Genomic DNA, 20,315 nt, shown 5'->3' with positions numbered 1-20,315 from the left:
CGCCTCCTGTCACGTCACTCCCGACTCCTGTCACGTCACTCCCGACTCCTGTCACGTCACTCCCGTTTCCTGCTGTTGTGGTGTTTTAATTATTGTAGGTTATGTATGAAAACAAACAAAATGGTGGTGTTACCCTTAGCAACCAATCAAATCACTGCTTTTATAGTTTTGAGAGCAGAGGTTAATGGTAACCAATCAGGTCATTTCTTTCAATCCCTTCATAGGCATAGCAACCAATCCGATCACTGCTTTAATTCCCTATACAGGTGACCTTAGCAACCAATGAAGCTGCTCTCTTGCTGATATCAACCAATTAAATTATGGTTTAAATCAGCTTGGAAAAACCGCAACCACTAAAATTCGTGTTTATATCTGTTCGCCCTTAGCAACCAATCAAATGCATGCTTCGCTTACAGGTGGAAAAATGAAAGCGGCGATGTTATTGGTTGCTATGGGTAACTGCTCCGTGTTCTCTCGCCACGGTCTTCTCTGTGGCGGAGCCCCTGGGTCACGCACGGGACAATGGAGGCCCCGGTGCAGCAGCCGCAGCACAAGGACGGGCCTGCGCGTGAGGAGCGGAGCCGGTAGAGCCTCACGACCCGTCACACCCGCAGGGCCCGCAGTGATGAGGACGAGGAGACTGTCGGTCCTGGGGTCCGAGCTCCTGCCGTGAGACGGTGAGGGCGGCGCGGCCTGGAGCTGCCGGTTCTCCGCCGCCAGTGACGTGCGGTGTGGAGGGAGGAGGCCGCTCCGGGCCGGGGGGAGGAGGAGGAGGCCGCGCCCGCTCCCCGCGCTCATTGGCCGAGGCCTCGCAGCCCCCTGATCCGGAGACCCGAGACCCCGGCGGAGAGAGGACGCCCGGAGCCTGGCAGGTAACCGGGGGGATGGGGGAGGCCAGGCCGCGGCCCGGGGACGCCGGAGCCTCCATCTGCAGGCCGGGGCTGAGAGCCCGGACCACGGGTAGAGGCCGAGCACAGTGATGGGGGAGAGGAGACCCCCAGACCAATCACACCTGAGACCCCCCATATACAGCCCAGACCTGTCACACCGGAGACCCCCCATATACAGCCCAGACCTGTCACACCTGAGACCCCCCATTTACAGCCCAGACCTGTCACACCTGAGACCCCCCATATACAGCCCAGACCTGTCACACCGGAGACCCCCCATATACAGCCCAGACCTGTCACACCGGAGACCACCCATATACAGCCCAGACCTGTCACACCGGAGACCACCCATATACAGCCCAGGCCTGTCACACCGGAGACCCCCCATATACAGCCCAGGCCTGTCACACCGGAGACCCCCCATATACAGCCCAGGCCTGTCACACCGGAGACCCCCCATATACAGCCCAGGCCTGTCACACCGGAGACCCCCCCATATACAGCCCAGGCCTGTCACACCGGAGACCCCCCCATATACAGCCCAGACCTGTCACACCGGAGACCCCCCATATACAGCCCAGACCTGTCACACCTGAGACCACCCATATACAGCCCAACCTGGCACACCAGAGACCACCCATATACAGCCCAGGCCTGGCACACCAGAGACCCCCCATATACAGCCCAACCTGGCACACCAGAGACCCCCCATATACAGCCCAGGCCTGTCACACCGGAGACCCCCCATATACAGCCCAGACCTGTCACACCGGAGACCCCCCATATACAGCCCAGGCCTGTCACACCGGAGACCCCCCATATACAGCCCAGGCCTGTCACACCGGAGACCCCCCATATACAGCCTAGGCCTGTCACACCGGAGACCCCCCATATACAGCCCAGGCCTGTCACACCGGAGACCACCCATATACAGCCCAGACCTGTCACACAGGAGACCCCCCATATACAGCCCAGGCCTGTCACACAGGAGACCCCCCATATACAGCCCAGGCCTGTCACACTGGAGACCCCCCATATACAGCCCAGGCCTGTCACACTGGAGACCCCCCATATACAGCCCAGGCCTGTCACACTGGAGACCCCCCATATACAGCCCAGGCCTGTCACACTGGAGACCCCCCCCATATACAGCCCAGGCCTGTCACACTGGAGACCCCCCATATACAGCCCAGACCTGTCACACTGGAGACCCCCCATATACAGCCCAGACCTGTCACACCGGAGACCCCCCTATATACAGCCCAGACCTGTCACACCGGAGACCCCCCTATATACAGCCCAGGCCTGTCACACCGGAGACCCCCCTATATACAGCCCAGGCCTGTCACACCGGAGGACCCCCCATATACAGCCCAGGCCTGTCACACCGGAGACCCCCCATATACAGCACAGGCCTGTCACACCGGAGACCCCCCCCCCCATATACCGCCCAGACCTGTCACACTGGAGACCCCCCCATATACCACTCAGACCTGTCACACCGGAGACCCCCCCCCCCACATATACAGCCCAGGCCTGTCACACTGGAGATTTCCCAGTTAAGCCTGGGCCTGTCACATACCTAACTACATAGCTACTTCATAGGTCACCGGCCATACAGTGCGCCGGTCACCCCCCGCAATACAGTGCGCCGGTCACCCCCCCCATACAGTGCGCCGGTCACCCCCCCATACAGTGCGCCGGTCACCCCCCCCCCCCTACAGTGCGCCGGTCACCCCCCCCCCCCTACAGTGCGCCGGTCACCCCCCCCCCTACAGTGCGCCAGTCACCCCCCCCTACAGTGCGCCAGTCACCCCCCCCTACAGTGCGCCGCTCACCCCCCCTACAGTGCGCCGCTCACCCCCCCTACAGTGCGCCGCTCACCCCCCCCTACAGTGCGCCGCTCACCCCCCCCTACAGTGCGCCGCTCACCCCCCCCTACAGTGCGCCGCTCACCCCCCCTACAGTGCGCCGCTCACCCCCCCTACAGTGCGCCGCTCACCCCCCCCTACAGTGCGCCGCTCACCCCCCCTACAGTGCGCCGCTCACCCCCCCTACAGTGCGCCGCTCACCCCCCCCTACAGTGCGCCGCTGACCCCCCTTACAGTGCGCCGCTGACCCCCCCTACAGTGCGCCGCTCCCCCCCCCCCTACAGTGCGCCGCTCCCCCCCTACAGTGCGCCGCTCCTCCCCCCCTACAGTGCGCCGCTCCTCCCCCCCTACAGTGCGCCGCTCACCACCCCCCCATACAGTGCGCCGCTCACCACCCCCCCATGCAGTGCGCCGCTCACCACCCCCCCATGCAGTGCGCCGCTCACCACCCCCCCATGCAGTGCGCCGCTCACCACCCCCCCATGCAGTGCGCCGCTCACCACCCCCCCCCATGCAGTGCGCCGCTCACCACCCCCCCCATGCAGTGCGCCGCTCACCACCCCCCCCATGCAGTGCGCCGCTCACCACCCCCCCATGCAGTGCGCCGCTCACCACCCCCCCATGCAGTGCGCCGCTCACCACCCCCCCATACAGTGCTCCGCTCACCACCCCCCCCTACAGTGCGCCGCTCACCACCCCCCCCTACAGCCTACAGTGCGCTGCTCACTCCCCCCCCCCTTTACAGTGCGCCGGTCACTCACCACCCCCCCCCTACAGTGCGCCGATCACCACCACCCCCCCTACAGTGCGCCGGTCACCACCCCCCCCCATGCAGTGCGCCGCTCACCACCCCCCCATGCAGTGCGCCGCTCACCACCCCCCCATGCAGTGCGCCGCTCACCACCCCCCCATACAGTGCTCCGCTCACCACCCCCCCTACAGTGCGCCGCTCACCACCCCCCCCTACAGCCTACAGTGCGCTGCTCACTCCCCCCCCTTTACAGTGCGCCGGTCACTCACCACCCCCCCCCCTACAGTGCGCCGATCACCACCACCCCCCCTACAGTGCGCCGCTCACCCCCCCCTACAGTGCGCCGCTCACCCCCCCCTACAGTGCGCCGCTCACCCCCCCTACAGTGCGCCGCTCACCCCCCCCTACAGTGCGCCGCTCACCCCCCCATGCAGTGCGCCGCTCACCCCCCCATACAGTGCGCCTCTCAGTATCCCCCCCCCGGTGCATTGCTCTGGTCTAATATACTCCTCTTCTCTATACTTATCACTTACATAATGTATACTGGTGACCCCCATGCAAAGCATTCATCACCCCCATGTTACAGGGAATATAAAAAGTCTACACACCCCTGTTAAGATGTCAGGTTTTTGTCCTGACCGTTCTCAGTGTTTTCGGGTGGGAGTCCTATCACACGGCACATCTAGAATTGGCAATCTTTTGCCGCCTCCTTGCAGCAGCTCCACACCTGTCAGATTGTGGCAGCGTCTCCTGTGTACAGCGCCCTCTTCAGGTCACCACAGATCTCGTATTGGGTTCAGGTCTGGGCTCGGGTGGGACAATCCAGAACGTCCATCCTCTTCTGGTGAAGCTATTTATTTATTTATTTTTGCTGATTTAGAGGTCGCGTTGGGCCGTTTGGGCTGAAAGGTGAAATTCCTCTTCAGCTTTTTTAGCAGAGGCCGGAAGGTTTTAATATAAAATTGTTTGACATTTGGAACTGTTCATAATTCCCTTTCCTCTCTATGGTAGATTGTGGTCACATGTAGCACACAACCACTACTTGCTAGAAATTCCTGCAGCTCCTTTAATGTTGCTGTCCGCCTGTTTGCAGCCTCCTGAACCAACTTTCTTCTTGTCTTGCCATTGATTTTTGAGCGTCGTCCAGCTCTGGCTAATGTCACCGTTCTGCCAAGTTTCAGCTCCTTCTTGATATGATCTTCACAGTGTCCACGGTAGATCCAATGCTTGGGAAATGTTATTGTCCCCTTCTCCTGGCTGATAACCTTCCACAATGAGACCCTTTGCTGTGTTGTCAGCTGTTTATGGATCTTGGCTTTTGCTATAAAATACAACTAAGAAAATGTCAGGAAAATCCTCCTAGAAGAGCGGAACTTTCTTTGGGTTTAATTGTTCTAAATGACGGTGGCCGAGGGCTGACTACTACCGGTAACATGGGAAATGTGATCAGCTGATTCTGATCACAACCACATGCCCAATTATAAGAGGGTGCTCACACTTTTGCAACCACAATATTTTTGGTTTTTTTTTATTTTCTCCCTTAAAATGATTTGTTTCTCAATGGATTTGTTCAGATTATAGATAAGTTTTGAAATGTCTCTTCTTTTACCTGACAAAACCCTGACATTTTACCAAGGGTGCGTAGACATTTTATATCCACTATATTCAATTGAAACAAGCAGTGTCTCTCCGCTCTCTATAAAGACACATATGCAGGTTTTTTCCCTCCGCCCTCTATAAAGACGCATCTGCAGGTTTTCCCTCTGCTCTCTATAAAGACACATCTGCAGGTTTTTCCCTCCGCTCTCTCTAAAGACACATCTGCGGTTTTTCCCTCCGCTCTATCTAAAGACACATCTGCAGGTTTTTCCCTCCGCTCTCTCTAAAGACACATCTGCAGGTTTTTCCCTCCGCTCTCTATACAGACACATCTGCAGGTTTTTCTCACTATGTGATATGAAATCAGAATAAACTTTTCCTGTTTTCAGTCAATTTGTAACCAAAATTATTTCTATTTGTCAAATGCCAGAATAATGAGAAAGCGAGAGAGAATGTTTTCAGGCATTTTTCTTCCTTTCTGCACAGTGAAGTTTCCTCCGTGTCATTAGTATTTGGTGACATTGCCCTTACACGGTGTGACTTGGGGGAAATGATTTGGATCCTTCCAGAAACTTCTCACAATAGTTGGTGGAATTTGGGCCGATTCCTCCTGACAGATCTGGTGTAGCTGAGCCATGTTTGGAGGTCGCCGCTCGCTCCGGCCTTTTCAGCTTTGCCCATACATTTTCCATGGGATTTAGATCAGGGCTTTGTGATGGCCACTCCAAAACATTCACTTTGTTCTCCTTAAGCCACTTTGTAACCAGTTTGGCAGTAGCTTTGGGTCATTGTCCATTTGGAAGACCCATTTCCGCCCAAGCTTTAAGTTCCTGGCTGATGTCTTGAGATGTTCTTCAATATTGCACATAATCCTCTTTCCTCATGATGCCATCTATTTTGTGAAATGCTCCAGTCCCTCCTGCAGCAAAACAACCCCCCAACATGATGCTGCCGCCCCCGTGTATCACAGTTGGATGTTCTTAGGCTTCAAAGTTTCTCCCTTTTTCTTCCAAACATAACGATGGTCATTATGGCCAAACAGTTCAATTTTAGTTTCGTCAGATCACAGGACGTCTCCAAAAGTTAAGGTCTTTGTTCCTGTGTGCATGTGTAAACATTAATCTGGCTTTTTTATGTTTCTTTTTGAGTAATGGCTTCTTCCTGGCAGAGTGGCCTTCAGTCCATGTTGATACAATACTCGTGTCACTGTGGATAATGACACAATCTTACCAGCTTCCGCCAGCATCTTCACAAGGTCTTTTGCTTTTGTTCTTGGGTTAATCTGCACATGTCTGACCAAAGCACGCTCATCTCTGTACACAGAACCCGTCTCCTCCCTGAGCGGTATGATGGCTGGACATTCCCATCTTGTTTGTACTTGCATATAATTGTTTGTACAGATGAAAGAGGCACCTTCAGGAATCTGGAAATTGCACCCAAGCATGAACCAGACTTGTGCAAGTCCACAATTCTCTTGCTGAGATCTTGTCTTTTGACTTTCCCATGATGCTAAACAAAGAAGCCGTTTGTTTCCGGTGTGCATTACAATACATCCACAGGTGTGTCTCTAATTAACTCAGATGTTGCCAATAAACCTATCAGAAGCTTCTAAAGACATGACATTATCATATGGGCTGTCACATATTGTTTAAAGGCACAGTACTCTTAGTGTATGGAAACTTTTGACTTTGCAGAAAGTAATAGAAATGCCAGAAAACATTCTCTCTCCTGCAGATGTGTCTGTACAGAGAGTGGAGGGAAAAACCTGCAGATGTGTCTGTATAGAGAGCGGAGGGAAAAACCTGCAGATGTGTCTTTATATAGAGTGGAGGGAAAAACCTGCAGATGTGCCTTTATAGAGGGCGGAGGGAAAAACCTGCAGATGTGTCTGTATAGAGAGCGGAGGGAAAAACCTGCAGATGTGTCTGTATAGAGAGTGGAGGGAAAAACATGCAGATGTGTCTGTATAGAGCAGTGTTTCTCAACTCCAGTCCTCAAGACCCACCAACAGATCATGTTTTTAGGATATCCTTAATGTTGCACAGGTGATAGAATTATTTCCTGTCTACTATTGTGGAAAACTTGAAAACATGATCTGTTGGTGCGTCTTGAGGATTGGAGTTGAGAAACACTGGTATAGAGAGCGGAGGGAAAACCTGCAGATGTCTGTATAGAGAGCGGAGGGAAAACCTGCAGATGTGTCTGTATAGAGAGCGGAGGGAAAACCTGCAGATGTGTCTGTATAGAGAGTGGAGGGAAAACCTGCGGAGGAAAAACCTGCAGATGTGCCTTTATAGAGAGTGGAGGGAAAAACCTGCAGATGTGTCTGTATAGAGAGCGGAGGGAAAACCTGCGGAGGAAAAACCTGCAGATGTGCCTTTATAGAGAGTGGAGGGAAAAACCTGCAGATGTGTCTGTATAGAGAGCGGAGGGAAAACCTGCAGATGTGTCTGTATAGAGAGTGGAGGGAAAACCTGCAGATGTGTCTGTATAGAGTGGAGGGAAAACCTGCAGATGTGTCTGTATAGAGTGGAGGTAAAACCTGCAGATGTGTCTGTATAGATGAGATAGTACATGCAAACTTATGATTTGAAGTGTATATCAGTCACCAGACGCCCGGCGTTCACTCAGACACTGGACCCTGATCTCACTTTCTGCACCGGCGACCTCTTGCGATGCACTCTCCATCTGTTAATAGGTGTGTTTCTTTCCTGACAGGTTTTGTGAATGCCTCGGAATAACCATGGATCCGGGAGGTGGAGGGCTGGAGCTCCAGATACAAGAAGCCAAGCTTCCCCACGCCATGATCATGCAGGACTTTGGTACGGTCGTCCTATTTCATACATGTGATAGTTGTGTAGCTGTGATGCGTGCTCAGGGCGTAGCCAAGGTCTGACCCTCTTCTGTCCTCCTCGGTTGTCTCCGCAGTGGCTGGGATGACCGGCACAGCCCACGTCGATGGCGACCACATTGTCGTCTCTGTTCCAGAGGGCGTGTTAGTTTCCGATGTCATCACTGACGATGACCTCACGTTGGCGCAGGAGGAGCTGTCAGATGAAGTGGTGCAGGGTCCGGACATCATCAGCGAGGATGACCTCGTGCCGGAGGCTGTCCTGGAAACAGACGTTGCCCTTGAGGAGGTCCTGGAAAGCAGCCATCAAGTCTTAGAATCTGACATTATTACCGAGACGGTCACAGACCAAGTGTTTGTGGCCGATCTGGTGGCGGCCACTGATGGCCACTTGGCCCATGTGGTGCAGGACGCGATGTCGGGGTCTCACTCCCCAACCATGGTCTCGCAGGAGGTGCTGGTGGCCAGCTGTGACTCTGATGCCATCATGCATTCCCCTGAAATCCAGGCTGCCGGCTCCTCTGTAACCATTAAAGCGGAGGACGATGATCTCAAAGTTCCTGCTGAGGATTACCTGATGATATCATGTGAGTACAGGTCCGTTCATTAAGGGCAAAGTGAGGAAAGGCTGCGGCTTATAGGGGACATCTGCACCTGAGCTGTGACCTTCCTATAGTCTGTACAGTCACATGGTGTCATAGCCGAGGCTCTCGTCCATCAGAGCCTTAATGTTATTCCTGCTGGATTCCTGCACCCATCGCACTTATCTGCTGCTTGTGCCTTCACATCATCACTCACATCTTCAGAGGCTGATAGGAAAGCCCTGAAGAGGTTTCCATGTGATGGGCACCTTAGTCCTCCAGTATGGTAGCCAAAGAAGCCGCCAAAGAAGCCACCAACACCAAAACACCCCATAAACCTGATAAGTGCCGGACTATCCGGGATATTCAATATGGCGCAGGATTAATGGGCTGTGTAGATGTAGCGTTCACCTATGTATGATGCTGGGAGGGGTAGTAGCGGCTAGTCATTCTATACATTAATGCTTTTCTAAACCCTGCCCTTTGTTTTCTTTTATTTACAGCGTATTGATTGAGGTTTCAAACTCAGAGAGCCCAGATTTCATGTCGGGCTCCTTAAGCTTGTATTCCTCATGAGACCCCATAACTAAGAGCCTGAAAAGTTATTGTCCCTCTCCCATCACATTGTACGTTGGTTGTGTAAGTACCTGCACATGTAGATTGCTATACAGATAGAGCGCAATAAGTTACCTGTTACATATACCGATGCAGAGATTCTGACACACAGCTCCAAATCCTCTGCTCCCCACCACCTGTAGAGATAAATGTCTAGAGACCCCACTAGTGGTGGCTGCAAGGAGGAGTTTAGACATATAATTAGTATGTGTTGTGTCTTGTACTGACCTTGAGTTACATACTGTATTATTCTTCAGAGCTGCACTCACTATTCTGCTGCTGCAGCCACTGTGTACATACATTACATTACTGATCCTGAGTTACCTCCTGTATTATACTGCAGAGCTGCACTCACTATTCTGCTGGTGCAGTCACTCTGTACATACATTACATTACTGATCCTGAGTAACATCCTGTATTATACTCCAGAGCTGCACTCACTATTCTGCTGGTGCAGTCACTCTGTACATACATTACATTACTGATCCTGAGTAACATCCTGTATTATACTCCAGAGCTGCACTCACTATTCTGCTGGTGCAGTCACTGTGTACATACATTACATTACTGATCCTGAGTTACCTCCTGTATTATACTCCAGAGCTGCACTCACTATTCTGCTGGTGCAGTCACTGTGTACATACATTACATTACTGATCCTGAGTTACCTCCTGTATTATACCCCAGAGCTGCACTCACTATTCTGCTGGTGCAGTCACTGTGTACATATATTACATTACTGATCCTGAGTTACCTCCTGTATTATACTCCAGAGCTGCACTCACTATTCTGCTGGTGCAGTCACTGTGTACATACATTACACTACTGATCCTGAGTTACCTCCTGTATTATACTCCAGAGCTGCACTCACTATTCTGCTGGTGCATTTACTGTGTACATACATTACATTACTGATCCTGAGTTACCTCCTGTATTATACTGCAGAGCTGCACTCACTATTCTGCTGGTGCAGTCACTGTGTACATACATTACATTACTGTTCCTGAGTTACCTCCTGTATTATACTCCAGAGCTGCACTCACTATTCTGCTGGTGCAGTCACTGTGTACATACATTACATTACTGATCCTGAGTTACCTCCTGTATTATACTCCAGAGCTGCACTCACTATTCTGCTGGTGCAGTCACTGTGTACATACATTACATTACTGATCCTGAGTTACCTCCTGTGTTATACTCCAGAGCTGCACTCACTATTCTGCTTATGCAGTCACTGTGTACATACATTACATTACTGATCCTGAGTTACCTCTTGTATTATACTCCAGAGCTGCACTCACTATTCTGAGGGTGCAGTCACTGTGTACATACATTACATTACTGATCTTGAGTTACCTCCTGTATTATACTCCAGAGCTGCACTCACTATTCTGCTTATGCAGTCACTGTGTACATACATTACATTACTGATCCTGAGTTACCTCCTGTATTATACTCCAGAGCTGCACTCACTATTCTGCTGGTGCAGTCACTGTGTACATACATTACATTACTGATCCTGAGTTACCTCCTGTATTATACTCCAGAGCTGCACTCACTATTCTGCTTATGCAGTCACTCTCTATATATATTACTGATCCTATATTATTGTTTTGCAGACTTTGGAGCTGAAATCTTCCAGTTTTCCCTGCGTGTTCAGTCTGTTCTGGGCCCTTTCTAGTACCTGTCACCGGTTCTGTGCAGTCATCTGATGTAGTAGTAACTCGCTGCCTCCCTGTATTGGAGAGATTTGGATAATATATTAGCGACTGTCTGCTCATGCGTTTGATGACACTGCATCAGAACAAGCAGACCACACAGGGAATGCTGGGGGATTTCAGCTGTGAGGCCGGCAGAATAGTCGAGCAGGCTGCAATGTGTGTATCATTGGTTGTAGATACGTGTATGGTAGAAAACTGCATTGTTCTTGGCCAACCCCAAAAGTGTCCTTGTAGTGACTAGCATCCCTAGAGGTTGTGGTAGCGCTGTGGATTCTTGGTGCGGTCCCTGGTGCGGTCCCTGGTGGTCTCTGCATCATTAAGGTTCAGACCACCAGAACTAGTGAAATGCAGAGACCACAGAGCGGTCGGGGGCGCTGCCCAGCTTCAGCCCCCCAGGTGAGATTGTCCCGTGTCCTCGTCCTCTGTCCCTCGCTCTGCACGATGCTTCTCTGCAGTTAATTAACATCAGGTAAATACATTCTCTTCCTCAGTAGACGACGTCGGGGACAAGTTAGAACGCATCGGCAGCGCGCCTCTGAAAATCAGCACAGAGGTTTCCCACGGGGACGCCGCATCCAAAGAAGATGGGTTTGGTTCAGAGGTGATTAAAGTTTACATATTCAAAGCGGAGGCAGATGATGATGTGGAAATAGGTCAGTACACTTCACACGCGGCCATCAACCATCTCACCGTGAAATCATAGCTTGTGAATATGCATGCACTCGCCTCCGCTCGTCCCGCACACCGGCTGTATCTCCACACTATTCCCCCTCTCAGGAGCGACATCGATTTCTGCAACACGCGATCGCTGGCAGCGGTGTAACCAGCTGAGACACTTGTAATGTTGTAACAGTGTTTTAGGAGCTGTGCACACGTCGCTTTGTCGCAAAAACGGAAGTGAATGAGAATCCTAAAGTCTCCGCACACGTTGCTTATTTTCTCTTTGCAGATTTGCTGCAGATTTCACTCTTGCTAATGAGTAGGAAAAATCTGCACCAAAACCGCATGTAAAAAAATTTGGTAAAAACGTGCCGTTTTGTCGCTACGTTTTTCCTGCCAGAGTTGCAGAAAGTTTTGCACCAATCACTTATAATGTGCACATAGCCTTATAGCTTGTCCAGGGTTTGGACAGTACTGAACAGCCCTTTCTTAAATGGTCCAGTCTTACCCCCTGAGATATCACCGCTGTGTCCCATCGGTCATCTGAGTGCTGCAGACAATCGGTGGCTGCTGATAGGTTGCTCGCACATGTGACACCATTGCTGGAGATGGTTTTTTCTTTGTCGCTCCTTATTGGGAGACCCAGACAATTGGGTGTATAGCTATGCCTCCGGAGGCCACACAAAGTATTACACTAAAAGTGTAAAGCCCCTCCCCTTCAGCCTATACACCCCCCGTGCTGCCACGGGCTCATCAGTTTTGGTGCAAAAGCAAGAAGGAGGAAAAAATTATAAACTGGTTTAAAGTAAATTCCACGGGCTCATCAGTTTTTATGCTTTGTGCGAAGGAGGTCAGACATGCACGCATAGCTCCACAGCTTAGTCAGCAGCAGCTGCTGACTATGTTGGATGGAAGAAAAGAGGGCCCATAACAGGGCCCCCAGCATGCTCCCTTCTCACCCCACTCTTGTCGGCGGTGTTTTTAAGGTTGAGGTATCCATTGCGGGTACGGAGGCTGGAGCCCACATGCTGCTTTCCTTCCCCATCCCTCAATTAGGGCTCTGGGTGAAGTGGGATCCTTTCGGTCTCCAGGCACAGGAGACCGTGCTCCATCCACAGCTCCTGAGGACCATGCTGGATAGGAGCCGAGTATCGTTCAGGGACATGGCCCTGCTACTTTGAGGTACTCTGTGTCCCCGTGGGGACCGCGCACAGCAACACTCCAGCATTGCTGGGTGTGCTAGTGCACCGGGGATAGCAGCGCTGACTGCATTTGTGCCATTACACACTTCAGCGTCGCTGAGTGTGTTCGTGTAAGGGGACTGCCGCGCTGACCGCCGCTGCCATGGTTATCACTGCAGCGCGGCTGGGACTGTTAGTGCGCCGGGGACTTCCGCGCCGACCGCGCTTATACGGCGGCCGCGCTTATAACTCGAGTCCCCGGCTTTTGCGGCCTAGTCTCGTTTTCTTCCCGCCCCCAGCCCTGCCAGTCAGGGGAAGGGCGGGACGCTGTACAGGTCGGCAGCACTGAGGGCTGGAGCATGCTTTGCATACTCCACCCCCCTCACTCTGCACAGTGGGGCACCAGTTCCCGCACTTTTCTGGGTTACGCCCACGGCTCCCTCCTCTCCTCTGGACGCCGGCAGCCATTCCTCTCAGCTCTGCTAACGCTGGAGAGGAGAGACAAACTCAGGGAGACCCAGGCAGGATTTCTGGTGCCCACACAACCGCTTTGCGCAGGCGGTAAGCAGCACCTGTGGTGCTGGCCCCACTAGTGCAGAAGTGTACTTATAGATTATATGATTATAGACTATACTTTACACTGTATGGTGCACTGTTGATTTTTGTCTATATAACCTCCTGTATTGCTCAGAGGAGACAACAGCATGTCGTCCACAAATAGCAAGGGTGCCAAAGCACAGACTTACTATGCTGCCTGTGCAGCATGTACGGCTATACTGCCGGCAGATTCCACTGACCCTCATTGTGTGCAATGCTCGGCCCCTGTGGCACTTTCTCAGCCGGAGCCTCTGCTAAGGGCGGCCCAGGGAGAACCACCTGTTAACACTGTCCAGGTGACAGGGACGGAGTTTGCAGTTTTTACTGAAAGACTTTCTGAGACTATGGCTAAGATATTAGAAGCCTTGCAGTCCAGGCCGGCATCTCAAGCCAGGGGCACTGTGGTATCATTGCCCCCTGGTTCCCCTCAGTTGGAACAGCAATGTCCTCCCGGGGTGTCTCATGGATCCCAGGGTGAGGTCTCTGACACGGACCGCAGCCCCAGACCGACTAAGCGAGCTCGCTATGAAATTCCCTCGACATCATCACATTGTTCAGGGTCTCAGCGAGAGGACTCTCTGTATGATGAAGCGGAGCTAGCTGATCAGGATTCTGATCCTGAGGCCGCTCTCAACCTAGATACACCTGATGGGGACGCCATAGTGAATGATCTTATTGCGTCCATCAATGAAATGTTGGATATTTCTCCCTCAGCTCCTCCAGTGGAGGAGTCAGCTTCTCAGCAGGAGAAATTCCGTTTCAGGTTTCCCACGCGTACAAAGAGTATGTTTCTGGACCACTCTGACTTCAGAGAGGCAGTCCAGAAACACCGAGCTTGTCCAGATAAGCGTTTTTCCAAGCGCCTTAAGGATACACGTTACCCTTTCCCCCCTGACGTGGTCAAGGGCTGGACTCAGTGTCCCAAGGTGGATCCTCCAATCTCCAGACTTGCGGCTAGATCCATAGTTGCAGTGGAAGATGGAGCTTCACTCAAGGATGCCACTGACAGACAGATGGAGCTCTGGTTGAAATCCATCTATGAAGCTATCGGCGCGTCTTTTGCTCCAGCATTCGCAGCCGTATGGGCACTCCAAGCTATCTCAGCTGGTCAGGCGCAAATTGACGCACTCACACGTACGTCTGCGCCGCAGGTGGCGTCCATAACCTCTCAAACGTCGGCATTTGCGTCCTACGCTATTAATGCTGTCCTGGACTCTGCGAGCCGTACGGCGGTTGCAGCCGACAATTCGGTGGCAATATGCAGGGCCTTGTGGCTGCGGGAATGGAAGGCAGATTTGGCTTCCAAAAAGTGCTTAACTGGATTGCCATTTTCTGGCGACCGATTGTTTGGCGAGCGTTTGGATGAAATCATCAAACAATCCAAGGGAAAGGAAACATCCTTACCCCAGGCCAAACCAAAAACACCCCAACAGAGGAGGGGACAGTCGAGGTTTCGGTCCTTTCGGGGTGCGGGCAGGTCCCAATTCTCCTCGTCCAAAAGGCCTCAGAAGGATCAGAGGAACTCCGACGCATGGCGGTCTAAATCACGCCCTAAAAAGACCGCCGGAGGTGCCGCTACTAAGGCGGCTTCCTCATGACTTACGGCCTCCTCACACCGCATCCTCGGTCGGTGGCAGGCTCTCCCGCTTTTGCGACACCTGGCTGCCACAAGTAAAAGACCGTTGGGTGAGAGACATTTTGTCTCACGGTTACAGGATAGAGTTCAGCTCTCGTCCTCCGACTCGATTCTTCAGAACATCTCCGCCTCCCGAGCGAGCCGAGGCTCTTCTGCAGGCGGTGGGCATTCTGAAGGCAGAAGGAGTGGTGGTCCCGGTTCCTCTTCAGCAACAGGGTCACGGTTTCTACTCCAACCTGTTTGTGGTTCCAAAGAAGGACGGGTCCTTCCGTCCTGTTTTGGACCTAAAACTGCTCAACAAACACGTAAGGACCAGGCGGTTCCGGATGGAATCCCTCCGCTCCGTCATCGCCTCAATGTCCCAAGGAGATTTCCTAGCATCGATCGATATCAAGGATGCTTATCTCCACATACCAATTGCTCCAGAGCATCAGCGCTTCTTGCGCTTCGCCATAGGAGACGAACACCTTCAGTTCGCGGCACTGCCGTTCGGCCTGGCGACAGCCCCAAGGGTTTTCACCAAGGTCATGGCTACAGTAGTTGCGGTCCTCCACTCTCAGGGTCACTCAGTGATACCTTACTTAGACGATCTGCTGGTCAAGGCACCCTCTCAAGAGGCATGCCAACACAGCATCAACGTTACTCTGGAGATTCTCCAGAGTTTCGGGTGGATCATCAATTTTCCAAAGTCAAATCTGACACCGGTCCAATCGCTGACATATCTTGGCATGGAGTTTCATACTCTTCCAGCGATAGTGAAGCTTCCGCTGGACAAACAGCGTTCACTACAGACAGGGGTGCAATCTCTCCTTCAAGGTCGGTCACACCCCTTGAGGCGCCTCATGCACTTCCTGGGGAAGATGGTGGCAGCAATGGAAGCAGTCCCTTTCGCGCAGTTTCACCTGCGTCCACTTCAATGGGACATCCTACGCAAGTGGGACAGGATGCCGACGTCCCTAGACAGGAACGTCTCCCTCTCTCAGGCAAACAAAGTTTCCCTTCGGTGGTGGCTTCTTCCCACCTCATTATCGAAGGGGAAATCCTTCCTACCCCCATCCTGGGCGGTGGTCACGACGGACGCGAGTCTGTCAGGGTGCGGAGCAGTTTTTCTCCACCACAGGGCTCAGGGTACGTGGACTCAGCAAGAGTCCTCCCTTCAGATCAATGTTCTGGAGATAAGGGCAGTGTATCTTGCCCTAAAAGCGTTCCAGCAGTGGCTGGAAGGCAAGCAGATCCGAATTCAGTCGGACAACTCCACAGCGGTGGCTTACATCAACCACCAAGGTGGGACACGCAGTCGGCAAGCCTTCCAGGAAGTCCGGCGGATTCTGCTGTGGGTGGAAGCCACAGCATCCACCATATCCGCAGTTCACATCCCGGGCGTAGAAAACTGGGAAGCAGACTTTCTCAGTCGCCAGGGCATGGACGCAGGGGAATGGTCCCTTCACCCGGACGTGTTTCAGGAGATCTGTTGCCGCTGGGGGATGCCGGACGTCGACCTAATGGCGTCACGGCACAACAACAAGGTCCCAACATTCATGGCTCGATCTCAAGATCACAGAGCTCTGGCGGCAGACGCCTTAGTTCAGGATTGGTCGCAGTTTCGGCTTCCTTATGTGTTTCCTCCTCTGGCACTGTTGCCCAGAGTGTTACGCAAGATCAGGGCCGACTGCCGCCGCGTCATCCTCGTCGCTCCAGACTGGCCGAGGAGGTCGTGGTACCCGGATCTGTGGCATCTCACGGTCGGCCAACCGTGGGCACTGCCAGACCGACCAGATTTGCTGTCTCAAGGGCCGTTTTTCCATCTGAATTCTGCGGCCCTCAACCTGACTGTGTGGCCATTGAGTCCTGGATCCTAGCGTCTTCAGGATTATCTCAAGAGGTCATTGCCACTATGAGACAGGCTAGGAAACCAACGTCTGCCAAGATCTACCACAGGACGTGGAAAATATTCCTGTCGTGGTGCTCTGCTCAGGGGTTTTCTCCCTGGCCATTTGCCTTGCCCACTTTTCATCTCAATCAGGACAACTCCTTACCCTCGGTTTGTCCTCATCCAGTTCACCAATGTGAAAAGGATTTGCACTTGTTAGATCTGGTGAGAGCACTCAGACTCTACATTTCTCGTACGGCGCCCCTGCGCCGCTCGGATGCACTCTTTGTCCTTGTCGCTGGCCAGCGTAAAGGGACACAAGCTTCCAAGTCAACCCTGGCTCGGTGGATCAAGGAACCAATTCTCGAAGCTTACCGTTCCTCGGGGCTTCCGGTTCCCTCAGGACTGAAGGCCCATTCTACCAGGGCCGTGGGAGCGTCCTGGGCCTTGCGACACCAGGCTACGGCTCAGCAGGTGTGTCAGGCAGCTACCTGGTCGAGCCTGCACACTTTCACGAAACACTATCAGGTGCATACCTACGCTTCGGCAGATGCCAGCCTAGGTAGGCTAGTCCTTCAGGCGGCGGTTGCCCACCTGTAGGACGGAGCCGGTTACGGCTCTATTATGAGGTATTATTTACCCACCCAGGGACTGCTTTTGGACGTCCCAATTGTCTGGGTCTCCCAATAAGGAGCGACAAAGAAGAAGGGAATTTTGTTTACTTACCGTAAATTCCTTTTCTTCTAGCTCCAATTGGGAGACCCAGCACCCGCCCCTGTTTTTGTATACACATGTTGTTCATGTTAAATGGTTTCAGTTCTCCGATATTCCTTCGGATTGAATTTACTTTAAACCAGTTTATAATTTTTTCCTCCTTCTTGCTTTTGCACCAAAACTGATGAGCCCGTGGCAGCACGGGGGGTGTATAGGCTGAAGGGGAGGGGCTTTACACTTTTAGTGTAATACTTTGTGTGGCCTCCGGAGGCATAGCTATACACCCAATTGTCTGGGTCTCCCAATTGGAGCTAGAAGAAAAGGAATTTACGGTAAGTAAACAAAATTCCCTTCTTTTTAATTTTATTTTATCTGGATTTGTTCAGTATTGGAGGTTGTACCCTATATATACAATCCTCTATCCATAGAATAGGTGATAACTTACAGATCGCCGGGGTCCAACTTCTGGGACCCCCATTGTTGTGAAGAACAGGGCTCAGTATGAATGGAGTGGAGTTTGACAATAGGCACCTGATCCACATTCATTGACTATAGGACTGTGTAGAAAGCTGAGCTGTGCTGTCTATGGCAATCCTATAGGGGATGAGTGGAGAGGGGGGCGCATGGTCGACTTTCACTGCATTCAGATGGGAATCTGCAGAACCCCGATCTCGGTGTCAAAGCAAACTCATCATTTCATATCTGTCCCACACACGAAAGGCGCGGTCTAAAGGGGGCTTTACACGCTACGACATCGCTAATGCGAACTCGTTGGGGTCACGGAATTGGTGACGCACATCCGGCCGCATTAGCGATGCCGTTGCGTGTGACACCTATGAGCGATTTTGCATCGTTGCAAAAACGTGCAAAATCGCTCATCGGTGACATGGGGGTCCATTCTCAAAAATCGTTACTGCAGCAGCACACATCGCTCCGTGTGACACCGCAGGAACGAGGAACATCTCCTTACCTGCCTCCCGGCCGCTATGCGGAAGTAAGGAGGTGGGCGGGATGTTACGTCCCGCTCAGCTCCGCCCCTCCGCTGCTATTGGGCGGCCGCTCAGTGACGTCGCTGTGACGCCGCACGGACCGCCCCCTTAGAAAGGAGGCGGTTTGCCGGTCACAGCGACGTTGCCGGGCAGGTAAGTATGTGTGACGGGTCTGGGCGATGTTGTGCGGCACGGACAGCGATATGCCCGTGTCGCGCAACAGATGGGCGCGGGTACCCACACTAGCGATATCGGGACCGATATTGCAGTGTGTAAAGCCCGCTTTAGTTGTAACTCTGCATTAGGAATTACTATGTAGCTAATTTCTCATATTGTAAATGGAATAATCTTAGAAATGCAATAGAAAGATAAATCCTTTGTAGCCCGTGAGGTGCAAAATGAGTCCTATTATAGACAAACCGGTGTTGACTGGCCCGCGCGGCCCGACAGCCGGGGTGCAGCCCACATCCTTGGGTCACAACCCCTTGTAGAGCTCGAGGACTGACGTCAACCTCAAGCATCCTGAAGACGTGACCCGTGATTTTAGATATGGAGTATATTTTCTTCGGCGCTCCATTGGGAGACCCAGACGATTGGGTGTATAGTACTGCCTCCGGAGGCCACACAAAGCATTACACTAAAAAGTGTAAGGCCCCTCCCCTTCTGGCTATATACCCCCAGTGGGATCACTGGCTTGCTCAGTTTTCAAGCTTTGTGCGAAGGAGGTCAGACATCCACGCATAGCTCCACAATTTAGTCAGCAGCAGCTGCTGACTATGTCGGATGGAAGAAAAGAGGGCCCATACTAGGGCCCCCAGCATGCTCCCTTCTCACCCCACCTTTGTCGGGTGTTTGTTAAGGTTGAGGTACCCATTGCGGGTACGGAGGCTGGAGCCCACATGCTGTTTTCCTTCCCAATCCCCCCTCAGGGATCTGGGTGAAGTGGGATCTTACAGGTCTCCAGGCACTGAGACCGGGCTCCATCCACAGACCCAGAGAACCTGCTGGATATGGAGCTGAGTATCGTCAGGGACAGGGCCCTGCTACATTAAGGTACTCTGTGTCCCCGTACACATCGCGCACACACACACCAGCATTGCTGGGAGTGCTAGTGCGCCGGGGACAACAGCGCGGAGCGCTCGTGCTATTATTCACGGCAGCTTGCTGTGTGAATTTATGTATTGGGAACTGCCGCGCCGGGCCGCTGCTAGGTGTTTTTACACTGTGGCGCGGCTGGGACTTGTGGTGCGCCGGGGACTCCGCGCTGGCCGTGCACATAGGACGGCCGCGCTTATTACTCGAGTCCCCGGCTTTGCGGCCTAGTTTTCGTTTCGTTCCCGCCCCCAGCCCTGCCAGTCAGGGGAGAGGCGGGACGCTGTACAGAAAGTCAGCGCCGAGGGCTGGAGTCTGCTTTGCATTCTCCAGCCCCCTTCACTGGACACAGTGGGACGCCGGTTTCCCGCTCTTGCCTGGGGCACGCCCACGGCCCGCCCCTCGTCACACGAGCTGGAGAAGGACGCCGGCAGCCATTCCTGCAGTCCGAGCTGGCAGCCAGTCACAGGACTCTGGCGACCACACACCCGCCTATAGGCGGGCGGTAAGCAGCACCTGAAGTGCTGACCCCACTAAATACCGTTGTGTCCATTTGTATTTTATGCTTACACTGCACTGTAGGTCGCTATTTTTGGCTATATGCCCTCTTAGATGGCGAGACAACAGCAGCAAAAAAGCAAGGGTGCTAAAGCACAGGCTTTCTATGCTGCTTGTATTGCATGTGCTGCAGTGTTCA

At 52.9% G+C, this 20,315-nt stretch overlaps 1 protein-coding gene across 2 annotated transcripts in view; it reads left to right on the top strand.

Annotated features, from left to right (window-relative positions):
- The first annotated feature begins 140 nt into the window (after positions 1–140).
- ZNF711 (zinc finger protein 711) overlaps positions 141–20,315 on the top strand; it is a 54,286-nt gene continuing 34,111 nt past the window's right edge. Inside the window, exons 1-4 of one of the 2 annotated variants that reach the window (XM_075323075.1) lie at positions 141–872; positions 7,830–7,933; positions 8,040–8,549; positions 11,374–11,532. In XM_075323075.1, coding sequence (XP_075179190.1) covers positions 7,855–7,933; positions 8,040–8,549; positions 11,374–11,532 — 748 coding nt within the window. In that variant the 5' untranslated portion in view covers positions 141–872; positions 7,830–7,854. Of the gene's footprint in view, positions 873–7,829; positions 7,934–8,039; positions 8,550–11,370; positions 11,533–20,315 lie in introns of both variants that reach the window. The other variant, XM_075323074.1, reaches the window with a different exon arrangement.

The sequence above is a fragment of the Anomaloglossus baeobatrachus genome, chromosome 9 (assembly GCF_048569485.1).
Source record: "Anomaloglossus baeobatrachus isolate aAnoBae1 chromosome 9, aAnoBae1.hap1, whole genome shotgun sequence".
NCBI classification, from domain to species: domain Eukaryota; kingdom Metazoa; phylum Chordata; class Amphibia; order Anura; family Aromobatidae; genus Anomaloglossus; species Anomaloglossus baeobatrachus.
The sequence above is the reverse complement of the archived record's forward strand: the minus strand, read 5'-3'. Positions and strand labels throughout refer to the sequence as shown.